Raw genomic sequence first — 18,809 nt, forward strand, 5'->3', positions numbered from 1 at the left:
AATTTTTCTTTTGGAAGCTAGTTGTGTTAATGAAGATCCACTGTGATGATGTTTGAATTCAAGGAAGTTAGGAATCAGTTCCTGGCAGGAGAGATGCAAAACTTCTTAGCATTTTGTACCTCAGGAAATGTCTGTCATTTAAAAAAAAAATACAATAGGTCATGGGGATTCTTTGCATAAAATATTTTTTATTCCATTCTCTTTGTTAAAATTATTGTTAAATAAAATAACTGCTGTAAGATTTGATGCAATTTTTATTTAAAAATGATTGTGGATCCCAAACCAATAAAGAGAGCAAAAAAATTTCAGACAAACAAAAATAGAAAAACATACCAAACTTTTAGAAACATAGAAGACTGACGGCAGAAAAAGACCTCATGGTCCATCTAGTCTGCCCTTATACTATTTCCTGTATTTTATCTTACAATGGATATATGTTTATCCCAGGCATGTTTAAATTCAATTACTATGGATTTACCAACCACATCTGCTGGAAGTTTGTTCCAAGGATCTACTACTCTTTCAGTAAAATAATATTTTCTCATGTTGCTTTTGATCTTTCCCCCAACTAACTTCAGATTGTGTCCCCTTGTTCTTGTGTTCACTTTCCTATTAAAAACACTTCCCTCCTGAACCTTATTTAACCCTTTAACATATTTAAATGTTTCGATCATTTCCCCCCTTTTCCTTCTGTCCTCCAGACTATACAGATTGAGTTCATTAAGTCTTTCCTGATAGGTTTTATGCTTAAGACCTTCCACCATTCTTGTAGCCCGTCTTTGGACCTGATCGATTTTGTCAATATCTTTTTGTAGGTGAGGTTTCCTTTTATGGTCGACAAACAATTGTACCTATATGTAAGCTTTTTTTGGCCTGAGTCTGGCTGTAACTATATTTCCAAAAGTTTAACCCAATTGTATATCTAACTCAAGACTATTCATTAAAAAAAAAAATGATGATGACAGACTGTGCAATATAAACATTAAATGATTTGCTAACTAAATACTTTGTGCCTAGAATCCCATTTAGTAGAATCCCATTTAATTCCATAGTATGTGTTGTGATTCAGTCTGAGGCTCCTCAGGGAACGGCTGGAACTCTGCCGGCTCCATGCTCAGAGGGGGAGGACGAGGAACAGGAGGAGGGGGAGAACCAGGCAGACGGGGAACAGGAATGTCAGGACGAGGAGGAGGGGGAACAGTCTGAGACCCCCGGGGGGGAGCTCTCCCCAGCAAGCAGCCTGGAGTCATTAGATGAGAACGCACAAGCCATCATAGATATGAGGCAGAGAAGGGCAGCACAACGAAGGGGACAATTAGCCAGGTATTTCCATCCCTAATAGGCAACAGCTGGGTTTGGGCGTGGTTCTCCTCAGAAAGGTTGAAAAAGCAGGCCCGCCCTTCCTGTATTGTGGAGAGTTATCTTTTGGGAGTCCTGTGACCTTGCTTCGATCCTTGGTGTTTCTGAATCTGGCTTGGGGCCTCGAAGGCTGAAAACTTGGGGGAGGCATGGGTTTTATTATCTACAGTGGTGTGTGTGCCAGCAAGAAGCTTGTTGTATTGTCTGGCCGTCGTGACTATTCTGTGAAGCTTCATAGCATTCCAGTTTGTAAGAACAGTTTTTGTTATCTGTGTTTGTTTTCAAAGATATTAAATGACTTTGCTTTTTACCAGCGTGTCTGGCTACCCTTTTTAGTTGGTATTGACGTCTGGGGGAACCCAGACAGAACAAGTATGTATATAAAATACATACATACATGCATACATATATACATGTATAGTTTGAAAATATAGTTTGTAGCCTGGATGGCCTTTGGAATGGGGCTGAAAGGTAAAGGGAAGCAATGTGCTCCCTCCCATATTTGGGTATACCAGATGACTTGACAGAAAAACGTACCTACAGTATTCAAAGTCCATCTTAGGACACAGTAGGTCAGTAGTGGCTAAGAGTTTATTGATCGAAAGGTTGGCAGTTCAGTGGTTTGAATCCCTAGTGCCAGGTAATGGGGTGAGCTTCCGTTACTTGTCTCAGCTTCTGTCAACCTAGCAGTTTGAAAGCATGTAAAAAATGCAAGTAGAAAAATAGGGATTACCTTTGGTGGGAAGGTAACAGCATTCTGTGCTCCTTTGGCATTTATTCATGCCAGCCACATGACCATGGAGACGTCTTCAGACAGTGCTGGCTCTTCAGCATTGAAATGGAGATGAGTACTGCCCCCTAGAGTTGGGAATGACTAGCATATATGTATGAAGGGAACCTTTACCTTCAATAAGGAAAGGTTAGGACATATTCCTAGAGCTGTATGAAGCCTAGATTATTTTTAAATGAGGAAGATATAAAACATTGAAACCAATATAATAAGAATATTCTTGAAGCATAAACCTGCCAAAAGTTAATTGCAAGTATCTGAAACACAAGTTGTTAAGCCTACCACTAAGTAACACAAGAACGTGGAATTCATTTCCTGATGTGTAACAATCTATCTTGATTATTTGTCTTCTCTGGGAATTGTTTTTCTTTTTTGTGTGAGAGCAGGGAATGAATGGGAAGAATGTTGGGGCTTCTAACAAGTCATTGAGCTGTTACAACTTATAATTTATGGGTCATACTAGTTCAATAGGAAAGAAAACTGTCATAGAAAACCCCACAATGAATAACATTTTCATGTCCCCTTCCTGCAAATACACGAATGCACGTGGAGGTGTAGCCTCATATAACATTTACTCATCTAAAACTTTTCATTTTTACCAATGCCCCAGTCCTCCCTTTAGAAGTTATATAGGAACTATGTCAACTTCATTCCAAACATTCTCATTCCTCAGCTTTGTGAGTTTCAGGAAATATTTCCCACGTAGACATGCATTATTTATATCACATGAACCATAGGACATGGCTAGAGGCAGAAAGCCAGACCCATCCCCTCTTTTTTCTGTACCTCACAATCCCAGAAAGGGGGAGCATCTGACGATTCATGACAGGAGAATTTTATTTTTAAAAGTATTTTTTTTAATCTTACCTCAGAATTAGATGGGAGAATATATAGACCCTTCATGTGTCAGTGGCATTGAAAAGATTCTGAAATGGACTCACATTTATAGAAGTAGCTGGAATACCCAGTGTTACGACAGAGAAATTGGAATAAACAAAGCAGATGTTTGGAAAGAATGCGATCGTTCATGCTTCCAGGCGTTAAGTCAGTCAAAATTGGGAGGAAGGAGGTGGGGGGGAGAGAGATTGTTTCTGAGGAGACACTTACTGCGTGCTTCAGGGTCTTTTCCTCTTGTACAGCTAGTATAGGCAACCGTCATTGCACTGGAAGTGAACATCCAATAATCATGACAGGACGGCATTCCCTGCAACCTTTCTTTAATCTGATAAACGTGACAGAGAGAAGAGGGGGAATTCGTTATATGCATTTCTTTGGGTTTTAAGCTATAAACAACAGGAATTCAGGATCATGTGAGAAGAGAGATGATGAAAGAAACAGAATGCAGGAAGTCAGGGGAATACAAGAGGCCAGGATCGGATGGGATCCATTCCAGGACATTGAAAGGAAGTGACTAAACTGATACATGAATGTTACCTAATAAAGAAACACAAATGGAGAGAGGAAGACACCAAGGACTGGTGAGATGCTATTCTAATACTTAAATGTTTATAGGTCAAAATCCAGAACGGCATAGGTTGAGAACACTGGTAATAGAAAAGAGGCTGCTTTGAAATACGGTGAGAAAAAAAAGCCTCTGGACCTGCAAGTGAGAAAGATTGACAGAGAGAATAAGGCAGTTATCTTTGTAGGTCTTGCAGGGACAGGCTAGTGGTGGTGCTTGGGAGGGTTTTTTTAATTTTTAAGAGAGCTTGGAGCTATAGCACTCAAAGTGCTATCCAGGGAAACTGCTTTGCCTTGTCTTGGAAATTCACAAATCTTCAGCCAACCTGTCACATACCTCAAAATATTAACGTGGTCTGATTTGTAGCCCTCAAGGGCCCCAGACTCAACAAATCTTCTTTGAAGCTCAGCCTGACAACATCTGGAATCAGAGTTCAAGAAATGAGGGCAACTTTTTTCTGCTTGACAGACATCACTTCCTAAGGCAATGTAAGATTTATAAAATTAGGCATGTTTAATAATAACATTGAAAGGAGAGGAGCTTTTTTTTTAATGTGTATTTTCTTGTTTCGTGATATTGTTGTGCCAACAAGCCGTTGAGAAATTGAAATACAGGTGTTTCTATTAACACCTCAATTGTCATGTACCAAGGACATAATGAACATTGACATTTACTTTTATTCATCTAGTTCTAGATTATCTACAGACTGGCAGAAGATCTCTAGGCATTGCACTCCAATCAGTTCCAGGCCTATTTTGAAAAGCCAGGAATTTGAACCCATCATATTTTGCATGTAAAGCAGGGATATCTATAGCCTTTGTCCATTAAGGGAAAAATTATCAATTTCTCCATAATAATCAACACCCCCTTTTACCAAAAATGCAGTTTTTGTAAATATTCTTTCCTCTTGAAATATATTAATTGAATTCTTAATCAATTTACATGGGTGAAATTCTATAGCTGTAGCTATTCCTAGTATATACAGTATTATGTAGCTTTGAGAAAGTTACACAATTGTTCAGACCAAAATGTTCTAAGTTTTCTTCAGGTTCATATTGTATCATTTTCATGTTTTGGCCTTCCACCGATGAAGACATTTATGAATTATAGTCATATAAGAAACAACAGCCCCTACCACCATCCCCAACTGTTATTTCTGATCTTATTAATAGAGAATTATCCATGATCAGCTGAGGAGAACAAGACATACGGTAGGTAGAAGAGAGAGGAGTTCATCCTTGAAACTTTCCCAGGATATTTTTGCCTGCCCAAAATCTGACAAACACAGTTAATCCTCTTGGTTTTCTGTGCCATGCATTCCTTTTTAAAATATTTGGTTTGTGAGGATTTTCACGTCATTCTCTCAAATGCATTTCCCTTTTTATCTCTGCAATATTAGTTTCTCCAAAAGGTATTTCTAATGAGTTGCCTTCTCCCTTTCTTTATTGTTCTTGCCTGCAGCATTGACGCTTTGAATCTCCTTTTCCTGTTATTATCTGGATATCTCGCACAGTATGCATGTTTGGGTGGGCATATTGATTCTGCAGTCAAGCTTACAGAGAACCTCAATTCCTTTAGTTGTTTTGAGGTACGGGAGTTGTATGTAAGCTGTTCAAGGAAATAAAAATAAATGCTAATTTATTTTCAGCCTGCCAGCAGTTATTCAGTTATGGGTACGGACATAAATATTTTACTGACAAAACAGGAAAGTTGCACTAATGAATAATTGCACTGTTATCCTGGACTGGCAGAAATATCTACTACAAACTCATTTTTGGTTTCCAGAAATGTTCTTTTAAGTAGTTACACCAGGGACAAGCATGTTTCCCCCACCCTCTTTGTGCTTCATAAAAATGAACTACTTATTAAAAGCTCTCTCCTGAAGCAAAACAATGGAACAAAATAATACTATCAGCAACAACTGCCAGAGTACAAAGGATGCGAGTTTAGAGAATGGGTGGGTTTAAAAAAAAAAAAAAAAAGTTCAGGAAGTTTTGTTATTGGAAACTCCTCTTAACTTGCTGTTGCTTTGTACTACGTAACCACTGTCTGGTTCTGGATATTGTGTCCTTTTTTGGTCCCATTTAATGTCTTCTCTATTTGCTAAGGGATGGGCCCAAGTGCTATTCAGAAAGCTGAATTTGTGAATGACCTCCTGTTTTCCGCTGAGTCTTTGAAATTGGAGAGCCTCATGATATAAACAGCCTTGAAGAATTTTCAGGTGCAAAGATTTCTTTCTATGCCCGTACAAAACTGCTAGCTTTTCTTTTCCTTTTCACCCTACTATGTGCAAAGTACAATTTATGAAAATCATGATCAAAATGCTTATTTAAATTTTTCAGAAAAATGCAGAACATATTAGGGGAAAGTGTGGTTGGGAAATGAAAATACAGTAATGAGAAATAGATCTCCTGAGTGTTTGGATCAAGTTAGGTTCATTAATAAATTACTTTCTTGTCTTGCTTAATAAATATGAGAAAATTCTAAATAATAAATGGAACTGATTTGTTAAAGCAAAGTCTTATCACTTATATTGATACAGAAGAAGGAAATAATGCCATGTCTTTCTGTTCACTTCGTTGCATGTTGCCAGTGATGAATTTCATGTATAATATTTTTATTATATAATCATTTTTATCTATGTGAATGGTATGCGATTTCCATTGTTTAGTTTTGGTATCTATTATCAGAATGTCTTGGAGTGCTTTTTAGACAGTAACGTTTATCCCCTCTCGCCCCCCCCTTCCCCTCTGCCCCTTTAGGTCTGAAGAGCAGGTAATGGAAGCAACGCAGATCAGTATGTCCCAAGCCTCACTAGTCAATGGCAGCATCAGTGCTAAAATGAAGAGAAACAAGCCCCGTGTGATGTCTAAAAGTGGTCACAGCAATATCAGAATTGACAAGGTCGATGGTATTTACCTCCTTTATCTTCAAGACCTGTGGACCACAGTTATTGACATGAAATGGAGATACAAACTTACATTGTTTGCTGCTACTTTCATCATGACTTGGTTTCTGTTTGGAGTCATTTACTTTGTCATTGCATTTCTACATGGAGATCTGGAAGACACCAGACACCCTCGGAAACATATCCCTTGTGTCATGAATGTAGATTCACTAACAGGGGCATTTCTCTTTTCTTTGGAATCCCAGACAACCATCGGTTATGGCTTTCGGGTTATCACTGAGGAATGTCCTCATGCCATTTTTCTCTTGGTGGCTCAGTTAGTTCTCACTACCCTGATTGAGATTTTCATTACTGGAACTTTCCTGGCCAAAATTGCTAGACCTAAAAAAAGGGCTGAGACAATTAAGTTTAGTCATTGTGCTGTCATAACCAAACACAATGGACAGCTCTGCCTTGTAATCCGTGTAGCAAATATGAGAAAGAGCCTCCTGATTCAGTGCCAGCTAACTGGAAAGCTTCTTCAGACCTATGAAACCAAAGAAGGAGAAAGGATTCTGCTAAACCAAGCTAGTGTCAAATTCCATGTGGATTCATCATCAGAAAGCCCTTTCTTGATTCTACCTCTGACTTTTTACCACATTTTGGATGAGAGCAGCCCTTTAAACGACCTGACACCCCAAAATCTAAAGGAAAAGGATTTTGAGCTCATTATCCTTTTGAATGCCACAGTAGAATCCACGAGTGCCGTATGCCAGAGCCGAACTTCATATATTCCAGAGGAGATCTTCTGGGGTTTTGAATTTCTGCCTGTGATTTCTCTTTCACAGAATGGAAAATATGTTGCAGATTTTAGTCAATTTGAGCTGATCAGAAGAAGCGTCGACTGTACATTATACAGCACGGACCCTGAAAAGCAAAAATTGGAAGAGCAATATAGAAAGGAAGATCAGAGGGAGAGAGAACGCAGAACCATGTTGTTACAACAAAGTAATGTTTGATGGCTTATCTATAACCAATTATACTGTATATAACATTTCTATCTGAAAGTTGTTTATTCAAACACTATGATTTTATCAGAACGCATTATTAATTGTTTTCAATTTTTGTATACCACAACAATGTAAAATGGAAGTGCCATTTTGCATGCCACAACAATGTAAAATGGAAGTATACTTGGGGAGTATAGAAACCTGCCTTAATATGAACAAAATTATGATTATGACTAGCAGTGGCACGCCTGGTGTTCCAGATAGGAAATTTCACTAGCAGTATCTGGAACTGGATCCATGACATCTACTGGCATCTTTCTCCAGTGCTGAAATGAAGTAGAATGGTTAGCACATTGACATTATGCTGCCAATGACTTTGTGATCTGCATCACTGGTGATGAGCTATGGCATTTTGTCCACTATAACACAGAGTAGAAAGTCAGTAGAGTCAATGGCTCTACTTTTTAACTCCTCCCTTCCTTCTTGCTATTAGAGACAGGATGTGGTTAGCATGTTGATCTCCAGAGCTATATCATCTTCCTGTTGCTTAGTGTTTGATATATGACAACTGATTTTTAATTGTTGTGTCTGAAGTTTGATTTGTTGAACATATTTTTCCAGATACAAAAATTTGATTTTTTTGAACATATTTCTCCAGAAATAAAAATCGACATAGGCGTTTGTGTTAGATATAGATAGCAATTTTAAAAGTTTATTCAAAGGAAGTATTATGAACACTGGTACCTTGTACAGTGACACCATGATATGATAAAGACAGTTTGTCAGATTCCGCCAAATGTCTTTTGTGTGGATCTTAATTGCTATTTTTTCTAAACTGATTTTTTTTTCTCCTTGTCCAGTTTAAATTTGTATATTATTGATAATGCATAAGATCAAAATCAGAATGGAAATATAGAGGGAGACCCAGCTTTGCTCTGAGTTCTCTCATCAGCACATTACTGATCAGAAGCTTAATAGCCTCTCACATTTTTATTTGTACCCCACCCTTATTATTTTTATAAGTAGATCAAGGTACAACCCTATCCAATAAACCTGCCTTCTCCTATTGTCTCCAGAATAACCAGCTTGTGAGGTGGGTTGGGCTGAGAGAGAATGACTGGCCCAAAGTCACCCAACTGGCTTTCATAACTAAGGGATGACTTGAATTCACAGTCTTCCCGCTTTCTAGCCCTGTGCCTTAACCACTAGACTAGACCAAACTGGTTCTTATGTAAACAATGGTTTAAGGAAAGTGCCTGAACACATCCTTTTTGTGGTCATTTTAGATGAGCAAGAAAGAACAAAATAAATGGCTCCACAACCTTTTTCTTGAGTGCAAACTCTTTTTTGCCCAGACAATCTTTACCCAATTTTCAATTTACTCAATTTTCAATTCTCTCCCCCCCTCTCCTCCCTCCCTCCTGCCCTCCTCCCTCCCATACTTTGAAGGACAGATTTAAAAACATATAAGGATGGTATTGAAAACAACAATCATATAGGGGCCATGCTAGTAACAATATTTTGCTTTTATGAAATAATCACTTTTTAAAAGCTGTTTAGCTTTGCTTTAGAAAACTATTTAATGATCTTAAATAAAGGATTCCAAAATAGTTACTGGCAATATTTGTTTGAACATGTTGTCTGTAAATGCCTGCTGTGCTATTAATAGGACATGTATAAATGGTACTGTCAGCAATTAGTTTTTGTAGACAACTGTGTCACATATCTTTAGTTACTGTCTGCTTGCATTTTCAAAGTATAAGAAAAACCATTTCCCCAGTTGCGTATTGTCCTGCTCCTGGTAATACCACATTGTGGCAAATCATCCCAAGGTCATTGTTCCTAGATCTGCCGTCCTTCTGACATTCAGATCTGCCCTTGGGCTTATTTTATAACCAGTTTTTCTTTTAACTTTAAACATTAAAATGACATTGACTGTCTTTGCTCTTTGATTACTACTTTTCTGAAAAGAAAAAAAAAGTTTCTGACAGAATTTATAATGAAGTGTATTTTCTTGTGGTTAGTTTATTCTATGGATTCAGAATTCAGCATCAGTCTTATATATTCATTTTTATTTATTTTATTTTGTCAAGCACATATTTGATAATATACATTATTTGAATACATAAGATAAGTACAAATACAAGGGAACATTTGGACAGGGATGGTAGGCATGCTGGCGTGTTTATGCATGCCCCTTAGTAACCTCTTACCGTAGGAATGTGGTGAGGTCAACAGTAGACAGTCTAAGAGTAAAATTTTGGGAATTTGGGGAGGAAACTACAGAGTAAGATAATGAGTTCCAGGCATTAATCATTCTGTTGCTGAAATCGTATTTTCTGCAATTGAATTTGGAGCGGTTCACTTTGAGTTTGTATCTGTTGTGTGCTTGTGTATTGTTGTGGTTGAAGCTGAAGTAGTGGTTGGCAGGTGTTGTGGTTGGCTCTGGGCCAGCTCCTGGTCCAAGGACTGTGGAGGTTGATGTAGGAGAATCCTAACATTATCAGAGGTTTCGAAGGACTTTGTGGAACAATTCCAGTTAAGCACAGGGTGAGGATTCTTAAAGGAGGGTGGCTGTGACGTCTTCACAGCTGCCTTTTATCTGCTTTGCTTTTGTTTTATGTTTTTCACAGCATTCATGGCTTGTGGGTTTGTGGGGGAGCACTTTGGCTGATTTAAAGTGTGTTTGGACACTATTTTCCTTTTGATAAACCAACTTTGTTTACTTTACAACTGTGTGTGTTTGAATTTCTACTTTGGACTTAATTGGGGGCTCATAACGTGAAGCCCGGCATAACAGCAGGAAGGACGTTATAGCAGATAATTTTATGAGCTACGTTTAGGTCATGCCAAAGGCAATGTAGTTCTAAGTTTTCTAAGCCCAGGATTTTAAGTCTGGTGGTGTATGGTATTCTGTTGAGAGCAGAGTGGAGAACTCTTCTTATAAAGTATCTCTGGACATGCTCTGTTGTATTAATATCTGATATGTAGTGTGGGTATATAGCAGTGAAGCGCTACCAAAATATTTACTACCACACTGTGGGCATGGCTTATGCATTTTCTTTCAACATTTTTCAGTACAAATTGGGTGCTCTGTGGTGGAGCTCTATTTTCGCTACCCCCCTAGCCCACCCCTGGTATATAGCAGAAGATACAAATATTCATTTTTATAGATAAAAGAAAAAAATATGGAATAATTATTTACTAGACCTAGTAAAGTCATAAAGAATTTGCAGAGAGTCTTTGATTTCTAACATAAAAATTGCTGCAGAGGTTTATTTCCCCCTTCTGAATATTTTGTAAACTGTTGTGATTGGCTCACAGCCAGCTCCTCTGGTAACAGATTTTGAACCGGACGAGCCGGGTCCATCGGACCATTAGAGACCTGTGTGGCTCTCAGAGGGTTCAGACAGTGAGGGGGAAGGAGAGATGGAAGCTGAAGGTGTTGGAGAGATAGAAGTGGAGGCCCCTGCAGTGCCTGTGGAACCTCCAGTTAGAGCCTCGTCTGGATTGGATGAGGATGGGGTGATTAATGACCCCATTCTTAATATCTGGATTCAAAGTACCCCATTCTTACTATCTGGGTTCACATGATTATGGGATGACAGGATCAGCTGCGCAGATGCAGAAGACGATCTTAATCACAGCTGGGAGTAATTAGGGAATCCTGCAGCAGGCTTAAAAGGGGAGATTTTGTGAGAGAATTCTTTGCAGAAGTTATCGTTTGTGGTTTAACAGAGACAAAAAAACAGATCTGGAGTTCCGTCTCTCAACCAACATCTTGCATCCTTGGAAAACAACCCAGTTTTGGGGCACTTGTGTTTCGAAAGACTGTAGCTCTTGAACAATAAAATGAGTATTTTTGCTGCAGCCCAGTTTGGAAGCATTCTTTATAAACTTTGGGGGGTGGGGGTGGTGAGACATTCGTTATTGGCTTGGCAGATAATCTCAACCTTTTGGTCATAAACAGACATTCTTCTGCCATCATTGCAGCTCTCAGCCAATTGGTAAAGCAATATATTTTGTGTTTCGAAAACCTCCAGTCTATGTATGTTTTCATCTTTCCTTGCTGCTCAAATGGCCTGTCAGGCAGACCACAAACATGTTTAGATTATTTATTTATTGTATCATAATATATAAGGTTTAAGTTAGATTAAAATATTTCCTTTTTAATTATTTGACATTACTAGCCATAACCATACTAGATAATATCCTTGCATTAAATGTACAGGTTTTGTGTGAAAATATAATAAAATGTATCTTGCCCTTCTTTAATCCTTTCAGTTAAATAATTAGGAGAGGAAACAATGAACAATAATTCATTGTTTAGAATTTTAACATGGACATGTTCAACCACTATGATTCCTAAAGTTAAATGATTACTTACAACAACTGAGAACCTTTGTTGCTCAAAAATAATTTAGTAATAGTGTCTCAGTAGCTTACTTATAGTTGTGGCACATCCAATGGTAATGGTGAAGGTGCTGAAATCCTGCCTATCCTGATTATTATTTGAGTAAGACGTGTGGGGGTTATATTACAAAAATAACTTTTTAAAAGAGCTGATTTGACCCAAGTAGTTCCTATTGATTAGCCCTTGATTGAGACAATGCAAATTTATGGAAAAATAATTAGAATATGTGTTGCATGTAAACGAAATTTCAGAGAAGATGTAATGGTATTTGAGAATGAACTTGGGAGACAGTAGGTAGAATCATAGACTGGAAAACTGTATGTAAAAAGTACCTTGACCCATGAAAGGAATAAACATTATTTTTAATGCGTTCCCTCATTCTGTGAGCTATATTTTATATGCTCTGGTTTCTCCCTTCTGTTAGCTAAGATCATTTCCATGTACCATTATAGAAAATTAGCCCAGCCCATGTTTAGTTTGAGATGTGAATTGAATGTCTTAAGCTTATAAAGAGATGAATTTCATTAAGGCAATATAAATGAGAAAATTTAAACACTAATTATTATTAATGAATTATTCTTCATTTCTCATTGATCTCATCACATGCTTAAGTAATTGTTCTTTAATTGAAAAAAAGCTGCAGTTTATTCAATAAAAGATTCAATTCAGTTCAAATTTATTACAGTCATATACCAAAACAAATAAATACACATCAAAAAGCTCTGAGATAAAATGATAAATAACAGATAAAATCCATTATAATATCTGGTCTATCAATTATACATGGTCAATGCTACTAAAATTACAACCCATAAGCTGTGAGGTCTATAGACAATTTAATACTAATAGGGAAAGGAATAAACAGGCTTGCCACATTTGTCGTATAAATTAACTATGGTGGATTAGACATTAAAGGTTAGCCACAGCTGGTATATAAATCGCTATGGTGAAGAAGACACATATTTGTGATGAATCCCCACTACTGCTGTGCAGAATCTGGCCACCTGTGCTGTAATTATGGCCTGTTCATCCTTAAGCAGCCACTGGAAATAGGTAGTGTCTGAGTGGCCAGGATACCTTGCAATTAATGGCAGAATATGTTTTTTCCTAATCTCCGTATAAAAGGAACATCTCAGGAGCATGTGTCCCATAGTCCCCATCTCTCCTGAACTGCAGGGGAAAAGTCTTTCAGTAAATGGTATTCTTTTATACTTGCCATACAAAACGGCCGGTGGAAGTGCATGGCACCGTGTAAGAGCAAATGCTTTTCAGTGGTTTGCTGATTCCAGCTTTGTAAGTGTTGTGATTCAGCCTGAGGCTGCTCAGGGACCAGCTGTGTCTCTGCTGGCTCCATGCCCGGAAGAGGATGACAGCGCAGAGGAGGGGGCTGAACAGTCGGACGGGGGAGAGGAAAATCAGGAATGGGATGGAGAACAGCATGAGAGCCCCGGGGGGGGGGGGGGGCGCTCTCCCCAGCCAGTAGCTTGGAGTCATTAGGTGATGACGCACAAGCTGTCATTGACATGAGACAGCGATGTTCAGAGCAACGAAAGGAGCAGTTAAAGAGATATTTTCACCATTGAAGTAGAAACAGCTGGGTTTGGTTGTGGTACTCATCAGCAGGGGTTAAAAGGCAGGCAATCCCTTTAAGCCATGTGGAGTGTTATCAGCTTGGCGTGGCGTTATCCTGTCTTGTTTCTCGGCATCTCTGTTCCTGGCTTGTGGCCCAGCAGCTTTGGAAGATCCGCGGGAGGTATAGGTCTGCTATCTACAGCCTTGGCTTGGCAGCAAGAATTCTGTATTGCTGCATGGACTTTTGGCCTTTGTGAATATATCTGAAGATACAGCATTTTCCTGTTTGTAAGGACATTTTCTGTTACCTGTGTTTTTCTTGAATTTTATAAAACTGCCTTTGCCTTTTACCAGTGTGTCTGGCTTCTCTTTTTGGGTTGGTATTGGCTTCTGGAGTGACCCAGACAGAACACTAAGGAGCCACAACACATCTAGTGGCATCTGGAGCCAGAAACAGTGGAGATTTCGCTAAGTCCGCCTGCCTCTCTATGTCGTCCACCCTTTGTCGCAAGCTTTGTCTTGCTTGATCATAGTCCATCTTGAGTATTGAAGCTGGGGAGAAACCTAATTTGTCAAGATTGGACTCGACAGCCTTGATCCACGAGGAAGAAAATTTGTCTTGAAGGATTAACAGAGCAAGACCTTGTGGAAAAAAGTTAAGCTGTAACCAGATATTTAGAAATGCTATACAGATTCTTGCTTCGACTTTTATCAATCCTGTCTCCAAGTGCAGAAGTGCTTTTGAAACGCAATGTGGCACCTGGAGAATTGATCTAATAAATTTGGATTGAACTATTTCTAGTGATGTAAAGTGTGAAGCAGAAGCTGGCCGTCCAAGCAAAGGAGCTGAGCTAGCAACTTGGCCACAAAAAGCAGAGACATGGTATCCTCCCTTTGTGCGGGAAAAAATTGAGAATGGCCCAGGGCAGCTGCATATTCTCCATGTGCTTTTCTTGAGCCATTGGCATAATAAAAGATTAAATAGATGGATAAAATAGGATAGCTAAAAACAGACTATCAAGGTCAAGTTAAAGGATCACATTTATTGCGATAAGTTCTCATTGTGAAGTGAATTAATATTTATAGATTATGTGAAAAGATTTGAGTTTATGTTGTAAGAGTTACTTCAGGTAAGCATTCCCCAAATGCTATTCTGCCCCCAAATCAGAGTAACACAGCTGTTTTAAAGGAGTCAGGCTTCCCCATTGACTTTGCTTGTCAGAAGGTTGCAAAAGGAGACGACATGACCCTGGGATAGTGCAATCGTCTTAATTATGAGTCAGTTGCCAAGCATCTGAATTTTTAATAATGTGACCATGGTGAATCTGCAATGATCATACATGTGAAAAATGATCATGCCCAGGGGTTGGTTGCTGCCCGGATAGGGGGGAACGCAGTGGGGTAGCGAAAATGGAGTGCCACCCCAAAGCACCTAATTTGCACTGAAAGATGTTGAAAGAAAATGCAGGACGTCCTGCATAAACCACGCCCACAGTGTGGTAGTAAAAATTTTGGAAGCCCTTCACTGATCATGTCTTATATTTTTCAATGCCATTGTAACTTCAAACAGTTACAATGAACTGTTGTAAGCTGAGGACTACCTGTATAATGAATGTCCCCGTGGGTAAATCCCTTCTTCCTCGCTATTATGACACAAAATGTAGATGTACAAGTTGAATTTGGAAAGAAAGATGGCAAAAAGAAATTATAGCTTTATTTTTTTTATTTATTTATTTGTTTGTTTGTTTGTTTGTTTGTTTGTTTATTTATTTATTAGATTTGTATGCCGCTCCTCTCCGTAGACTCGGGGAGGCTAACAACAATAATAAGACAATATAAACAAATCTAATATTTAAGTTAATTTAAAAATCCTAATTTAAGAAACCAATCACACATACAGACATACCATGCATAAATTTTATAAGCCTAGGGGGAAGGGAAAATCTCAATTCCCCCATACCTGACGACAGAGGTGGGTTTTAAGGAGCTTACGAAAGGCAAGGAGGGTGGGGGCAACTCTGATATCTGCGGGGAGTTGGTTCCAGAGGGTCGGGGCCGCCACAGAGAAGGCTCTTCCCCTGGGTCCCGCCAAACGACGTTGTTTAGTCGACAGGATCCGGAGAAGACCAACTCTGTGAGACCTAACTGGTCGCTGGATTCGTGTGGCAGAAGGCGGTCCCGGAGATTCTGGTCCGATGCCATGAAGGGCTTAATAGGTCATAATCAACACTTTGAATTGTGGCCAGAAACCGATCGGCAACCAATGCAGACTGGGAGTGTTGGTGTAACATGGGCATATTTAGGAAAGCCCATGATAGCTCTCGCAGCTGCATTCTGCATGATCTGAAGTTTCCGAACACTTTTTCAAAGGTAGCCCCATGTAGAGAGCATTACAGTAGTCGAGCCTCGAGGTGATGAGGGCATGAGTGACTATGAGCAGTGACTCCCGGTCCAAATAGGGCCGCAACTGGTGCACCAGGCGAACCTGGGCAAACGCCCCCCTCGCCACAGCTGAAAGATGTTTCTCTAATGTGAGCTGTGGATCGAGGAGGACGCCCAAGTTGTGTACCCTCTCTGAGGGGGTTAGTGACTCCCCCCCCCAGGGTGATGGATGGACAGATGGAGTTGTCCTTGGGAGGCAAAACCCACAGCCACTCCGTCTTGTCTGGGTTGAGTTTGAGTTTGTTGACACCCATCCAGGCTCCAACAGCCTCCAGGCACCGGCACATCAAATGTATGTTCCATTCTGTGTTTCTGAGAATTCCATAGCACAACAGGAATGAATATATGTAAGGAAAAGAGGAAGATTGTTTCCAGGTAAATATGCTAGCAAAATGGACTCAAAGCTAAAACTTGAGGAAAACAACTGATCATGTCTTATTTTTTTCAATGACATTGTAACTTCAAACCGTAAGTAAATGAACTGTTGTAAGTTGAGGACTACCTGTATAACGAATGTCCCCATGGGTAAATCCCTTCCTCCTAGCTATTATGACACAAAATGTAGATGTACAAGTTGAATTTGGAAAGAAAGATGGAAATGGCGAAAAGAAATTATAGCTTTAATAAGAGCCCGACTGAATATAGAGGGTTCAGAAATCTAATTTGTATGTCCAGGCTGAACTAGGTGCCTGCAAATGTTTTACAGCTCTTTTCATGTTTGACAAAATGTCTGTATCACAAAACGCTTTTTGAAATTGAAATTCTTACATTTTGCTGCTGGCTTCTGCACCTACATTTATTTCTGTCAACCCTTTGCAGGGTTGCTCTTTGTAGTCCATGTTGCACTCAAAGTGCTGTGTTGGAAAAACAAAGGTCAGGGAAACAGAGCCAGTTGGCTCCCTAGCCCTTAGTTGCTTAATAACTTCCTAGAAGAAGGAAGGTATTTCTCCACCCTTCCTCTTTAATGTCCTTTAAATATTGTATTCCTATTTGCTACACAAATAGCCTGCGGTCTGTAGGAGTGTCTGAAAGTCTGAAACATTTTAAAAGCCTTTATTCACTCCTCCAAAAATTCCATAGAACATCACTCATAGAATGGCTTATAATGAATACAGGATGTGTACACTGTACCACTAAAGCCTAGTTTAAATAAACTTGAAGGAAAGAAGATCAAAATATGGAAAATAGAGACATTTGTATTGAGTAATGTTCATGTTCACTGGGTGTGTATCATGCAATAAAGCTATACATCAGATGAGAGAAGTAACAGTGTAACACTATTAAAATTTGGAAAATTCTAACTGATTTATTAGATATTGATCAGGATTTTGTCTATTTTTGATTTGGCTATACTTCTCCTTTTAATTTTTTTTCTTTTGCTATTTGTTAGTGAATGCTTTTATGGAAATACAAATATTCCAGGGTAGGACCTTAATCTTGCCAAAATGGTACCATTTCCACACAAAACGGAGATGTCAACAAGATAGGAAGAATCCTAACATTTATTGAAGAAGAAAGCCCAACAACAGAAAACTAAAAATCTAGTGGGATAATTTACTTCTAATATTTAAGAAAAAGCAGCTACTTATTCAGAAAAAAAATGATCTGCTAAGATTTTATAGGAGCCATAACCCTTGCACATCTGGAAAGCAAATAGTTGGAGGAGACTGCATTATTGAATATTACATTTTGTCCTCAATGAATTCTTTTTATGGCTTTGACTGGTGTTTGACTGGTGTTTCCGATATCATTATAGGTAGTCTGCAACTTACAGCCATTCATTTAGTGACCATTCAAAGCTACAGTGGCACTAATTAAAAGTGACTTATAAACATTTTTTACACTTATGACTAGTGCGCCATCCTCATGGTCCCATTATTAAAATTCAGATACTTGGCAATTGGCATGTATTTATGATGTTTCCAGTACCTTGGGGTCATGTGATAATATTTTACGATCTTCTGACAAGCAAAGTCAATGAGGAAGCCAGAGTCCCTTAATGGCCATGTTACTAATTTAAGTGATCCACTTAACAACAATACTCCACTCGTCATCTTTAGGCTGGTGCTTTTGTCCTTGTGCTAAGGTGAACACAGTGAGACCTGAGCTGCCTTCTCTCTATAAATACTGGCGGGTGGGTGTGGAGTGTTGACTCAGCAGCTGCAAGCTGTGTTGAAACTGACTCACCAGGAAGTTTCAACACAGCTTACAGCTGCTGAGGAAGCACTCCACACCCACCCACCAGTATTTATAGAGGGAAGGCAGCTCAGGTCTCACTGTGTTTGTCCTAGCACAAGGACAAAAGCACCAGCCTGAAGATGATGAGTAGAACCTCATCAAAATGTTGGCAGAAATTTCTGAAACTTATACGGGAAGAAACCAGAATATAGCAAGATACCGAACAAAATTTTCAGCAAAAATTTCCTTCGGTATCCAAACAAAAATTCGGATACCGAACAGCCAGAAAATTTTGTTAATTATCCGAAATGTTACCGTCAGGGGCAGCTGCAATTCCAGCAGCTTCGGGGGGCTCCTTTCCTCAATGCTTCATCTTGTTACCTGTAGGCAGCTGCACCAACTTTCTCCTTCCCGGCGGCGGCAATGGCGGTGGCTTCCCTTCAAGGAGCAACAGCGCCGGGAACATCACGTGATGAAGGGAAGCTGCCGGAGCCATCTCAGCAGTTGCTGCCGCTCCAGAAGCTTCCCTTCATTACGTGACGTTCCTGGCGCTGTTGCTACTCGAAGGGAAGGAGAAAGTTGGTGCAGCTGCCTATAGGTAACAAGAAGAAGCACTGGGGAAAGGAGCCCCCTGAAGCTGCCGGGATTGCAGTTGCCCCCACCCTTCCTGCAGCTTGGAGCGCTTACACTATAGA

General features: G+C 39.4%; 1 protein-coding gene across 11 annotated transcripts in view; it reads left to right on the plus strand.

Annotated features, from left to right (window-relative positions):
• KCNJ15 (potassium inwardly rectifying channel subfamily J member 15) overlaps positions 1-17,648 on the plus strand; it is a 36,883-nt gene extending 19,235 nt beyond the window's left edge. For 5 of the 11 annotated variants that reach the window (XM_070750422.1, XM_070750425.1, XM_070750421.1 and 2 more), the window contains exon 3: positions 6,374-17,648. In XM_070750422.1, coding sequence (XP_070606523.1) covers positions 6,374-7,517 — 1,144 coding nt within the window. In that variant the 3' untranslated portion in view covers positions 7,518-17,648. Of the gene's footprint in view, positions 1-1,162; positions 4,823-5,072; positions 5,200-5,719; positions 5,833-6,373 lie in introns of those variants that run through there. The other 6 variants (XM_070750428.1, XM_070750430.1, XM_070750427.1 and 3 more) reach the window with 4 other exon arrangements.
• Positions 17,649-18,809: the final 1,161 nt, after the last annotated feature.

The sequence above is a fragment of the Erythrolamprus reginae genome, chromosome 4 (assembly GCF_031021105.1).
Source record: "Erythrolamprus reginae isolate rEryReg1 chromosome 4, rEryReg1.hap1, whole genome shotgun sequence".
Lineage (NCBI taxonomy): Eukaryota > Metazoa > Chordata > Lepidosauria > Squamata > Dipsadidae > Erythrolamprus > Erythrolamprus reginae.